The 14044-nt window shown below is 42.4% G+C and overlaps 1 protein-coding gene across 2 annotated transcripts in view; it reads right to left on the reverse strand.

Annotated features, from left to right (window-relative positions):
- col5a1.L (collagen, type V, alpha 1 L homeolog) overlaps positions 1–14044 on the reverse strand; it is a 103262-nt gene that overhangs the window by 45224 nt on the left and 43994 nt on the right. For both annotated transcript variants that reach the window (XM_041572351.1, XM_018229490.2), the window contains exons 5-12: positions 8023–8154; positions 7741–7881; positions 6825–7112; positions 6221–6406; positions 5941–6000; positions 4208–4249; positions 4004–4066; positions 713–787 (exon numbers count right to left, since the gene is read on the reverse strand). In XM_041572351.1, coding sequence (XP_041428285.1) covers positions 713–787; positions 4004–4066; positions 4208–4249; positions 5941–6000; positions 6221–6406; positions 6825–7112; positions 7741–7881; positions 8023–8154 — 987 coding nt within the window. The remainder of the gene's footprint in view (positions 1–712; positions 788–4003; positions 4067–4207; positions 4250–5940; positions 6001–6220; positions 6407–6824; positions 7113–7740; positions 7882–8022; positions 8155–14044) is intronic.

Raw genomic sequence — 14044 nt, forward strand, 5'->3', positions numbered from 1 at the left:
AGGCCACATCAATTCTCAACCAATCCCTTTAAAAAGACTGATGCAATACACTAGTCCTTAAACAGGGTGCTTGCTACCCCCACTTTGTAGTTGGTGCATAGCTACTTCTTGATTGGGGTGAGGTCCCACTGGAGGATACCAGTGTTTTCATGGGGTCTGCACTGTGTTTGGGCAATTGGCAAGTCTTTACTTATCAGTGCCAGCAAAATACCTGGGGTGACATCCTAAAAAGGAGCGATGATAGAATGGGATCTCAATATTAACTTCAAACAGTTGGTGAGATAGCTGCATATTTGTAACATGCATTAGCCTGGATAACAATTTCAAGGGAATAGCAGGGATTCTAGTTCAACTCTCAGAATCAGAACTTGGTTCCCACGGGACAAAGCAGGACTGAATTCCCTTTATCTACTGTAAACGGCTCATATAATGCTACAGTGCTGCTTGCGATGCTGGTTAGATTGACAATGAAACGAACCGAGCAAAAGCTTAGAAGGCATTGAACTTGGAAATATATGAAGCCTCGACTTCTAAAGCGTCTTTTCTTGGCCTGAAAGTGCCAGTTCTAGGCAGGGCTTCCTTTGGGGACAATAGTAGTAATGTACAGGCAGAAAAATGTTTTTTAAAATGCAATGCACATCTATGAAACTGATGACAATATGGAAAAAATTGCATTGTATAGCCCTGATAATGTGTCGGACAAAGCACTTACTGGCAACATCAACATGGTCCCTGGGGGTCCGGGCAATCCGTCAGCTCCTGGGAGACCTGCACGACCAGGGGGCCCCTAGGAGGAAAGAAAAAACAGCGAAATTGTAATTACTTACATATAAGACTGCCAGCCTCCTCTAGAATGGACTTTACTCACCTACCAGGAAAAGGAAGAATCATTATATCATTATACATAGGAAAAATAACAGAAATAAAGAGGAGCCCTTTAACATATCAGATGGTGACCAGCACTAGAGGCTGATTTAATTACTTTAATAGACTAAGCACAGCAGTGACTCCACTTTTGAACAGGGAGTAGAGTGTTAACCAGGCTAATGTCTAACTCAGGGATCCCCAACCTTTTTCATCGCGAGCACATTCAAATATAAGAAAGGTTGGGGAGCATCACTAGCATGAAAATAGTTCCTAAGGATGCCAACGAAGGAATGTGATTGGCTCTCTGGTGGACGCCTATGTGAACTGACAGCCTACAGGAGGCTCTATCTGGCCGTACAACTGGTTTTTATGCAACCAAAAGTTGTCTCCAAGCCTGGAATTCAAAACTAAGCACCTGCTTTGAGGCCACTGGGAGCAACATCCAAGGGTTTGGTGAGCAACTCGTTGCTCACAAGCCACTGGTTGGGCATCACTGGTCTAAAACAAAAGATACAGACTGGTCCTACGATATGTTGAAACACATTAGTTCATGGGACCACCTGAGATAAGTAGAGCTCCCTCTGGTGGGAGGCAGAGGTAAGAGAATGCAGCAGCTTCAGTGAACAGGAATAAGAGTCTCTGGGAAGACCAGTCCTCTAGTGGATTTCTTCATTTATCATGGGGTCTTATGTATTTAGCAGCTATGATTCTTCAGCTTAGGCAGGATATTGGCTGAATGAACTTTCTTTTTTAAATGGAATTAAAATCCAGCCTTGGGTACTATTCTATGCGCAGCACTGCCCCCAAACGCAGCTATCAAAACTAGTAGCAGTAAGCTTAATATTGCTTATCATATTATTCCAGTACATAAATAGGCAGCAGAATAAAACTGCTGCAAATCATGGGACAATATAACACTTTCATTAAAGGGGATGTTAACCCAAAAAGAACGTGTTGCCTAATGAAAGAAAATATTCTAAGCAAATTCCTCATTCTCACGAGTTTTCAAGTTATTTGTTTAAAAAATGGCTCTTTTAAACCAGTGCCTGTCTGTTTCTAGTCTCGTGTTCTTCATTTTGAGACAGGCAGGTCTGACCTTCGCTACATTGTTTCCGTGGGTTGAATAAATAGTGTGTGCGACTCGATACATTGTTTCCGTGGGTTGAACAAATAGTGCATATGACCCGAAACATTGTTTCAAGAGACAGCACCAACATGGCGGAAAGGGATGGATTCTGCTTTCAATAGAATTCTACAAATACACGTAAAACCACTGACATTTTTTTAAAGAACGGATATTGGGGGGTTGCTTAGAATTACATTTTCTTTCATTGGGCAATGTGTTATTTTTGGATTTACATTCCCTTTAATGGTGATTTAGAAGTAGCACTGATGTTCCCAGCTTTACATGTTATTATAGGTAATTACATTCGAATGAGTAAAAGCGAGATTTTGCCCGGCTCAATGGACTACTTTTCCCTTTAATAAGCTCTGTGGGGGCAGGGACCTACATACATACAAATACGAAGGGATTTTAATTGGCATGATCCAGTTGAAGCCACACTTCTGGTAACAAACATCAATGAGTGTTTGTGTCACGCCTAAAGGAACTGTGTAGCCTAATTATCTGATAAGCTCTAGCTCTGTTCCCAAATGGAAATCTCATCATGACAGATTAGTGGGACCTGGGTCCTTTAGCAAGCCCAGCATTAGAACAATCACCATGCCAACCACAACAGAAGGAAAATTCACTGTATTTTATATAAAATAGAGAGTGTAAGCTCTTTTGAGCAGGACCTTCTTAATACATCCCTTTTATTAAAGAGGGCTGCAGCGTCTGATGGGGTAAACACCCTACATTATTGCACATTTGTTGCACTTGAAACCCCTTCCAGACACTAGGTGTCGCTGTATAGCATGGAAATTCCATCCAAATAACCATCTGGTCAGATGCTCTTTCAGAGGCAAAGTTCCCGAGCTTTGGCTGATCCTGAACCTACTATACCGGCACAGTTTCATAAACGAGGGCATTTGTATCATCATTAAGTTATTACTTGCATGCGTTGTTCAAAGAATACTTGGTTGAGACTCTCGGAAACATAGGCAGTGCCGGATTTCTGCATTTACCCAAAATTCTTGTCCTTGTGAAATGTAAGAAGCAGGTGGCAGGGGGCAGCAGTGAGCTGAAGAAGCAGTGGGCCCCCGAGTTAAAAAGTGTAATAAATAAACACACACAGCACCCCCACCCCATCACACAATCAATAGTGTAATGGTCTATGGCTGTTGCACAGGGAGGAGGGAAGGCTCTGCTTCTCCGGAACATTGCTCCTTCCTCCCCCTGGATTTCTTGCCTGACTTCCCACAGTTTCAGACACCCTGGACACACCCTGAAAACTAAGCCTTGTTCCTAATGAAAGCCATGTGTGCCCCATTGCGTGTGTGATGTCATTTCTCTGTGCTAAGCAATAGGGTTGCCACCTGGCCGGTATTTTACGGGTAAAAATGATGGCTGATCCCAATGTTATTAATAGGGAAAAAAGATAAATATTATATTTTTTTTCCAGAAAAGGTGGCAACCATGAATGAAGATAAAGGAAACAGATCTCTTAACACTCTGGGATATTTGGACGTGGCTTAAGGATACAACACAAGAGCTGACTTTCATTCAAAATATGTAAAGGTTCTATAAAGTAAAGGTGGATTCCCCAGGTTGAGTTGGGATTCTTTGGCTATAGCTACTGTTAACCGATAACTCCCAGCATGCCTTGGGCTAATTAGGAAGCCGTGACAGCATTCATTACACAGGGTAATACTCCAAACAGCTCTGATTTGGCTCCCACCATTACTGTGTCTCTCACACCAAGCAGGTGCCAATCTCTACCTACAGCTTTGTTGATATAAGCAAATCTATAAAAGTTCTTTGAGGTTGAGCAAAGTTTTGAAGCGTCGTTTTGATTTTTCCTTTGTTCTGCAAGACCAATTATCCAGATTCTGTCCTACTCCAAAAGCCAACATATGAGATGTATGGGGAAGAGCTATGTTGATATGTAGATCTTTGGGCCAAAAACCCGATGCATCTACACGGCTCTGGATATTGATGGACATGGGGTAATTATAACACAGAGACGGCACTTACCCTCTCTCCGGGATCTCCAGATGGGCCAGTAGGACCTGTGGTACCAGGAGGACCAGGATATCCCTGCAAAGAAGAAAGAAATGAGTTGCATACTCTCTTCTCCTGCCCATCAACATCTCCTGCAAGATGCTGGAGGTTCTAAACAAAAAAAACGATTTTCTGTTTGATATTAATAACACCACAAATTTAAAACACATTACTTACAGCTGGACCTTCTGGGCCGGGTGGTCCTTCAATCAGCATTCCCTAAAGAAAGGAGATTGTTGGTTATTAGCCACGGATTACCAACATGCCAAGCTCCTTCGCCCTGAGCAGAATCATATGGACATGTAAAGGGAATGTTTGGGGTTTCTACTACATCTGCATAATCTCTTGCAAAAGCCTGAGCTAAAATCCAAAAATATTGTTATTTATTATAGGCGGTTGTCTGCCTGTGCTACAGAGACCTCCCAGAAGTCACAGTGATGTTCTTGCTTGAGGAATGTAAGAAACCCTATGGAGAGTCCATTTCCATGCTTAAAGTTTTTTGGGGGGTTATAAATAGTCTATTTGCTGTTCTACACCAGATTGAGATGCAGAGACTTATCGAACATTGTTCTATGGAAAGCAACAAGACGGTAGCTGATTCAGGTTGTACTATAAACAGGCTTAATACAACATTCCCAGCTCCTCAGAGATTTGTATGAGACTGTGTGGGAGCTGCTCTGATTATGTATAAAATAAACAGAATTTTCCCATGTTGCCCCTAGCGGTCTGTATATCCCAAAATGATGTCATCCCAGTGGATTCCTGCCATAACATTTCTGCAAATGATTTATTGGCCTCCCCAGAGATGAGTGTGAGACCCATGCCCTCTGTGGGTGGCATAATAAACACGTGCTCCAGGTTTTATGCTCTGTCCCTGCTATTTTGGGGAACTATGTGCTGTATCATGGCTTGTTTTAACCCTCCTGGATATGTTCAGCTGTCCAAGGGGCGACTCCAGCCCCCAACAGAATCCAGCCAACTGGAGACTCTTGCTGCCTGTATTTTAATAGGCTGTTAATGGAAGGAACGGGGAAAACTCCCCCTAGTACCTTCCACAGCTTCACACTTTTACAGCTGTACAGCAGTGCTGTTTTGTATGGAATGAGAGAAATTATCCACAAATGACCCCGAGTTTGAGATGTTTGAGAAGAAATGAACAAGACCTTCCTAACCAATTTCACTTATCCCCCCCATCAAGTCAATTCTGAACACATACAATCCAGTGAGTGATTTACCAAAAGAACCTGAAGTGAGGTTCCTAAAGTTGAATTTAAACCACAAACTTGAGTAGAAGGGTGAATGAGCTGGTTACCCCAGACTGTTGTGGTGCAAGTGAAGGAGTGTGTTTGCCCTGAGCCCAGTAATGAACAGAACTCATTCGGTTATTCGTCGTGCAAACATCCGGGGATTCTGCCAATATTTATTCTGCTGTTAGTGCTTTGTTTGCAGATTCAGACATCTGAGGATACTCGACATGGGTGCGCATCCAAGTGTTTACATTACTTGTAGCAATTGGAGCGGTCTGTGTGTCACTTCGTGGTTGGACGTTGATTTTTAATTCAGTCAGCCCGGAGTCTTTTATATGTGCTGCTTCAGTTGTATAATATGGAACTCTACCTGAACATATTCAGTATTCATGTTGGATGCCCTTCTCTCCCCTGGACAATACTGCAGTTCTCAGTGACTCCAAAGGAGGGCAGCCAAGTTTCTATGTTTCATCAATAATTCCAGAATGGACACTCTGGTATATCATAACCTTCTCATCTTTTCTGCACCCAACTAATCCAAGGAAATTATGAGCCGTGAGTTAGTTAGGAGTAGGCTTTCTGCCTACGTTGTTGCTGTCCCACTGTTCATTATCAGAAAGATCCCTTCTGATCCCCAAAATTTTGTATTTCAGAGGAACTTACGGGTTCAATGATGGCTGGCTCTCCCTTCTGTCCTTTTTCACCTCTCGCCCCACCTGAAATCTGAAGCATATAAAAGAAAGAATTTAACAAAAGCTGCAACATCACAGGATAACTTGGGAGGGCTGAGGGTCTCTAGAAGGTCCAGTGGATGGATGACTAAGGCATCTGGGAGATATAACTGATATTTCTGGTCTTTTGTGCAAGCATCTTAATACAATCAACAGACAAGTGAAGGTGGTTCTTGAGAGTGTGGAACAAATGAATAACTCTGAAGACATACACTAATTTCTTCTTGTACAGCCGGCTGGCCACCAATTCCATCTTCAGTGTCGGTGAAGAGCTTATCATCGTAGATGTCATAGTAAGCGCCTTTCTCTTGGTCGTACTCATGTACCGTCACTTCTGTGAAATCTCCATCGGTACTGTCGTCTTTTTTGGAACTTCCGCTGGTGAGGACCGAGGAACCCTAAAAATCCAGTGACATACAATTAATATCTGCCTCTGATACAAAAATACATGGTTGGGGGAATGTAGCCCAGCATTAAATGCTTAATAAAACACAAAGTCCAGCCTTTAAGTTCTGTAATAATGGAAGCCTGATAAACACAATATTGATAATTTACACTAAACTTTTTGTAGGTGAACTACCCAAAGCCACTAGGCTTACTTCAGATATAGAAGAATATTTTTGAATGCACCCAACAGGCTACAGAGATGCCGGCGCATTTATGGAACTCGGAATGGACCTTAACCCTTCTTTAAAAAGTCCATAAACAGAAAGTCTCTTGAAGGCCTTCTTTGTAAACACGGACTTTTTGTTTTGTAGACTTACTAGGCCACAAACTAAGACAAGAGTACACATGTTAAAGGAATATGCAAATTACATTGGATGAGCTGCTTGTGATGACAGTTTTGGTCAAAATGTCTCCCTCTCCATCGACGAGGCCTTCCTCAGTAGTCACAGTCTCAATTCCTGTCTCCTCTCCTTCAGAGTAGTTGATATCTTCATAAGGAGAGGCGGTGTAATATTCCTCATGTACAGTCTCATAGTTGTAGTCATCTGTCGTGGGGTTATCCACTCTGCTTTCTACTCTACTTTCTACTCTGGTCTCAACTCTTGGAGCATCAGTTTCGGGGATAGCAGGGGCTTCAGTTGTTGTGGGTGTTTCCTCCTGTTGAATAAAAAGATTGAAAGTAAAAAAAAGTTATTTTTAGTTTAAAGGGATAAAAACCATGACCTACTATATCAAAGGTTGGAGAGAGTTATTAATACAGATAAGAGGAAAACACTATTGGCCAAGGACTGTATCATGCCAAGAATGGGTCTACATAATACTCACTGTGATTTAATCATTGACCTAAGGCCTGAATTATCATATTTATGCAGTATGGCCAACCATTGAGGGGCCAGATGGGCCAATGTTTTGTTTATTAGGTGCTCGATGAGGCAGGGCAGCCACTTGCATTGGCTGATGATCAATGGATGAATGAATTGAGAGCAACATGTCCAGCTACACTCTGATTCCTATCCGATTGCAAATTGGATGCAAAAGTGGGCCTGGCCAGGGAATATCAGATTCTTCAAAAATGTTCTGTTTCTCCATTATCAAATATAGGGAATTATGTTGTACGCTTGCTACAGGCCAGTTGAGTAAGGCTTGATACCATTAATTTTAATGGGAAACACAGGGGCTCAGGTATGGTAACAACCATATGGAGGAACCTACTAGATACTATATAACGGCACCAAAAACAGCAGAATAAAGACATTGTACTATTTGTGTTTGGTGAATACACTACCTCTTCAATTTGAGCTTCGGGCCTTAATACCTCGGCTTTATCAGCCGTGGACTTGGTTGTTACAGTTTCGGTCTTCTCATCTTCGTAGTAAGGATATTCATAGTAATAACCTTCTCCTTCCGCTTCAGCAGCGTCGGGGTACTGCAAAACAATGACACGCATTGCGTGAGGTGTTCCAAAAGTACCCCAAAACTCTACATTGGTATATGCGAGAAGATCAAATCAGTATAACAGGACATTAAAGACTAGGCTAGTGGTGGCTTATTGCATTGCAATACTTACATATTCATCTTGGTTGGGATCCTGGGACTGGGGTGCATCGGGCATAGCGGTGTCACAGTCGGGGTTGTAGTGTACACAATAATCATGGGCCGCACGGTGGTCAGGCACAATCATCAGCTGTTGAATATCTCCCTGAAACACAGAAGAAAGCGACGTCCACCGATTAGGATACTTATTCTGGCCTGTAAAATGTACGTTACATATATAGGGATGTTTTGCCCTCACAGATTCAGTTGTACCATGGTTATTACATAGGTGAATGTCAAATCAAATAAAACCTCTGATTTGTGAATATTAGTTTTAAGCAGAACAACATTCTTTATCTTCCTCTCTTGATTGGAGTCTTTATTGACTTTATTTACTCTGTTCAGACATGATGGATTAGACCTCACAATAATGAAAGGAGGTGTAGAAACAGCAGTGCCGCTTTTTAGCCTAATGTCAGAAATTACAGCTCAGCAAGTCCCATCCTATTCCTAAAGTAAATACTCTGCATCTACAAAGAGACTGATCAGCAGTGTAAACTGTAAACTCCTGGCGGCTTGCCTTATTATAGAAACAAAGCTTGGGAATTAGTAGCTCTAATTGAAACCGCAAGGTAAATGATAACGTACACCCGACTCGTTGTGGCAGGTAAATGAAGCAGGGGGTGAGTTAAAGTCGGAAATGGAAAGAGAAGGAGTTGGGCCACAGCTGGGGCTGCCGCTGCAAAGTCTTGAAGCTGTTGATTAAACAAAGCAAGAATGAATGTTCAATTAGGCAAGGTGCCCGCGGATGACTCAGAGTCCAACTACAAGAGGCTGAATAACTACAGATGACAGGAGGCAAAAATCAATTCTAAGAGTTCTGGTTTCCCCTTTAACCATCAGGCTGACTTTTGTTAAAAAAAAGTTGGGTTTGCATGGAGGTGATGCTCTTTGAAGAGAAAGAAGTTGGTGGGAAAAGCCTTCAGTTTGCGTTGGAAGTGCGGTGGAAGAATGGGACTCAATAAAAGAGCACGGAATTCTGTTGGATTTTAATCATTTTTTTTGCGGAGACAGGGAATTCCTTGAGCAACATTCGCCCAGGTCACTGAATGCTTCTTCAGCACAGGCTCGGCCATAATGAACAAGTACATGGCACAGTGTGGGCAACCACCCTACATATATTATTCAGCAGATCAAAGGGAGCTCACGGTGGTTCCCATGTTGATTCATGAGCTTTCATGGTGGTTCCCATCCTCATGTAACCTACAGTAAACTGCTCCCAACGTTTGTCCACTTTCCCCATCCAAATATATAGGGCAGTAACCCACATGTAAACCCCTCTGCACTGTTCACTGTTGAAGATGTTGTGCTCCGAGCATGGAGTACTTATGGACAAGGTTGCACCGGTACTATTTGACGTGAGTTCATGTATACGGAGTCTGGCAACTATGCCAATGGCGACGGAGAAATTATGACATTTAGGAAATATTAAAATACCCCCTTAATGTAATATATCAGAAGTCTCGGAATAGAGACCCTCGTGGTCATGAGGCTGCAGGCTGAGTGCTTTTATACAGGTCATAGACTTCTTGAGATAAAGTATTATATCCTTCTCTTTAAGTATTTTTTCATATAAATACACCCATTTCAAGAGTCGTACAGCACGAGTGAAATCACTAAGCCCTGATGACGTCAATGTTCATAAAGATATAGTCCACAGGTTATCGGTGGGCTTATAAAGCCCCAACATGACACTTTGTGTCTTCATAGCACCTTCTGCAAACCATTCGGCATATTTTGGAGACTTTTGAGGTTTCCTAGAGCTGCTTTGCTATACTAGGCAGCTTGTCTTCATTATCCGTAAGACCCCCGTACACAACAGATCAAATGCCCCGACGTCTGTTCAGTTTCATGAGATTATAAAGAAAAAGGCTCAACATCACAAGGTACAAATATAGCGACAGAACGGACTTTATTCCTCCTGAGTCCCAGTCCATCTACTTATAAGGAGGAGCTGCCAGACGTAAAGCTCCCAGAGGAAGAATTTGAGCTGAGGACACAGTAATTCAGTTTAAGTACGTACATACATCCACCTCAGAGAATGTGAAGTATGCTCCAAGTGGAAAAGAGACGCTCTTGGCTGGTGTGTGTGGGAGACACGACAAACTGTGTCAGCAGACAATGGGCCACTTTATAAGCAGACCAAACACAGAGCCCCACTTCAGTAGCTCCACACAATAAACTGGGGCCTTGGGCATGTCACGGAACAAGCATGTCCATTTACAGCCAACGTAGGGACCATGCAAGAAGGGGCCTCTTTGAGGAGGCGGAAGAAGAAGAAGAAGCCAAACTACTGTAGATCCATATTTCCAGTTGGTAGGACAATGGTCAGCCAAGTCTTCTTACAGAACATGCAAGGGATGGAGCCATTATGTTAACCTGTTTCTAATGAAAAAAAAATAAAAGCTAATTTTAGATTCTGCCGATTCAGGAGTTTTTTTTTCAAGGGGAGATTAGAGAGAAAGGAACCCAGGAACATGTTGGTTACCAAGAGCTAAATGGGAAACAGATGTAGAGGGAACATAAACCAAGGAACCGCAGGAAGTTTCTGATGGAGACCAATGAGAGTTTAGGGTTTCAACCCCGGCACCGCCGATCCACTCATTTTGTGCTGAGCTCGGGGGGAATTGATACTTTATTTTCTTATTATTGAATGTTATGTTTTCCGAGCCGAGAGCAGACAGGAATTTGCCCAAATAATCAGGTTTCTGCTGCAGTATGTGTTGCTCATTCCACGACCCTTCATTCGCCCAATTAAATTCTAGGGCTTGGTCAGTGTTACAAAGTAAATAGTGTGCGCTGTGCAGTGTTTCTCTTTAGGTGAAATTATTTCTACTGGTGATAAATATTTGAGGCCACCTTTTTTTTTTTTTTACTAAAGGAGTTGCCATATTGTTTTTCATAGAAGGTGGAAGTGTGACTGTCTAGATGTTTATGTGCATGGAAACCGGTATATTGCTTGCCTTAATGGACGTAATACTGTCCTACTCTGTGTTTGGATAAACAAAATTCCTACCAAAATGTATAAATATGCAGAGAAAGAATGCTCTGGGCACACAATAAGCTATACCCTCATACTGTACTGTCTAAGGGAATCAATATGGCACCTCCTCCTCCCATATGTATAAATACAAATATACAGAGAAAGAATGTTCTGGGCACACAATAAGCTATACCCTCATACTGTACTGTCTAAGGGAATCAATATGGCACCTCCTCCTCCCATATGTATAAATACAAATATACAGAGAAAGAATGTTCTGGGCACACAATAAGCTATACCCTCATACTGTACTGTCTAATGGAATCAATATGGCACCTCCTCCCATATGTATTAATATAAATCTACAGAGAAGGAATGTTCTGGGCACACAATAAGCTATACCCTCATACTGTACTGTCTAGGGGAATCAATATGGCACCTCCCTCCTCCCATATGTATAAATACAAATATACAGAGAAGGAATGTTCTGGGCACACAATAAGCTATACCCTCATACTGTACTGTCTAAGGGAATCAATATGGAACCTCCTCCTCCCATATGTATAAATACAAATATACAGAGAAGGAATGTTCTGGGCACACAATAAGCTATACCCTCATACTGTACTGTCTAAGGGAATCAATATGGCACCTCCTCCTCCCATATGTATAAATACAAATATACAGAGAAGGAATGTTCTGGGCACACAATAAGCTATACCCTCATACTGTACTGTCTAAGGGAATCAATATGGCACCTCCCTCCTCCCATAGGTATACCCTCATACTGTTATGTCACCCAAAAGTTGGCTTTTGGGTATTAATATTGATAAATCGCTATTCCAACAAGACTGCAAGTTTCTTCTTGACGTGCGTTATTTTTTTAAATTGAAAATCACAGTTTTTCTATTTTGACTTGTCATTTTTATCAGTCCCTAACCTAAGAAGCCTAAAAAAAAATTTGATGCAGGTGAATGGACAAGAAAAAATGCAAGTCTTCTAAAAACTGAGATGGATCAATATTGACATAAGACTTCACAGGCTGCCAGGCACATTTCCATTCCAAAGCAGAAAGAACGCAGGGAAGGAATGACACTTAGCCATTGCGCTGAATAAATAATGACATCATTGCGTGCGTTTTTGCAGAATTCCCTTCTCCTACTCCGTTAAAGCGATAGGAATAAGTGTGAGAGAAGTGAAGAGGATACAAATTCTAAAAATCCTATACTGTACCTGGAAACACCCATGGGCTCTTATAGGAGCTCAGAGCTGTAACATGTTCAGGCGTAGAGCTCTTCAGTGGGCTATACACAATAACCAGTTTGAAGGCCACCCTGGAATAGGTTGAAATAAGGGGCATTTATATACAGGCAGGAGGTCCAGTTGGTTCAGCTGAAGGATAGTAAATAGAGGGACCCATGGATTGATTTCTATATAATCTAATATTTGGTGTTTGGCCACATGACCTGAGCACCCCAATGGGAGTATCAGGGAGGAGCTGTTCTGTAGGCAGTTAGGAATGCTAAGCAATGTCTCCTGGAACATTACATGCTAAAGATAAAATAAGGCAAATGGAGGACATTGCTTTGGTGGAAGAACCGTTCAAACAGGAGGCATCCTAAGGAATGTGACCTATCCTGGCCGGCATATGTCACGCTCATTACCACCTAGTAAAAATGACAAACACACAGAGGATGAATCTTTTTCTCTTCCGCTGGAGCAAAGAAAATTCTAGGAATAAAACCAGCTGTGGGCTATAAATACAGGGAGGCTGGCCTCTACATTGTGCAGATGGGATGGAGAGAGAGGGAACTGACCCCTGGTGCTTAGGAATGATCCCATCAGGACTAGGAGACATGCAAAGATCTCATAGGGTTGATTCACAGACTTCATATATGAAATCTCATCACAGCCCCCTATTTAAGTTACAGTTAAACTGCAGCTACTGCTCCCTCGCTATGGCTGCCATCACTAAAGTTTCTGGAAGCCCCGTCATGGCAAGATATTGGGAAAGGAAGCTTGGGAATCAACCCCAAGAGATCTTTCCATGCCTCCTAGTCTGGATGGGATCCTTCCTAAGCACATGGGTCGAGTGTTCCGACACATACTGTATATAACAATGTTTCTAAATCATACATTATACCTGTAATAAGTACACCTCGTTAACATTTAAAATGGAACTAACCACAGACATATTTTCAATGAAATGCAAGCCAGATACATCTCTCCTATGAAGAGGTCCAACCACAGCTATCTCTCTCCTATGAAGAGGTCCTAGACACGGCTATCTCTCTCTCCTATGAAAAGGCCCTAGCCACAGCTTTCTCCCCTATGAAGAGGTCCAAGACACAGGTATTGCTCTCTCTTCCATGAAGACATGCTACCCACAGCTCCCTTTCTCTCCTATGAAGAGGTCCTAGACACAGCTCTCTACCCTATGAAGAGGTCCAAGACACAGGTATTGCTCTCTCTTCCATAAAGACATGCTACCCACAGCTCTCTTTCTCTCCTATGAAGAGGTCCTAGACACAGCTCTCTCCAATATGAAGAGGTCCAAGACACAGCTAGGTCTCTCTTCCATGAAGACATGCTAGCCACAGCTCTCTTTCTCTCCTATGAAGAGGTCCTAGACACGGCTATTTCTCTCTCCTATGAAAAGGCCCTAGCCACAGCTCTCTCCCCTATGAAGAAGTCCAAGGCACAGCTATCGCTCTCTCTTACATGAAGACATGCTAGCCACAGCTCTCTCTCCTTTGAAGAGGTCCTAGACACAGTTATCTCTCTCCCCTATGAAAAGGTCCAAGACACAGCTAACTCCCTCTTCCATGAAGACATTCTAGCCACAACTCCTATTATCCTATAAAGAGTTCCTAGACACAGCTCTCTCTCTCCCTCCTGTGAAGAGGTTCTAGCCACTACTTTCTTTATTCTATGAAGAGGTCCTAGACATGGCTTTCTCTCTCTCCTATGAAAAGTTCCTAGCCACAGCTCTCTCCCCTATGAAGAGGTCCAA

The sequence above is a fragment of the Xenopus laevis genome, chromosome 8L, assembly GCF_017654675.1.
Source record: "Xenopus laevis strain J_2021 chromosome 8L, Xenopus_laevis_v10.1, whole genome shotgun sequence".
In the NCBI taxonomy this organism is placed as follows: domain Eukaryota; kingdom Metazoa; phylum Chordata; class Amphibia; order Anura; family Pipidae; genus Xenopus; species Xenopus laevis.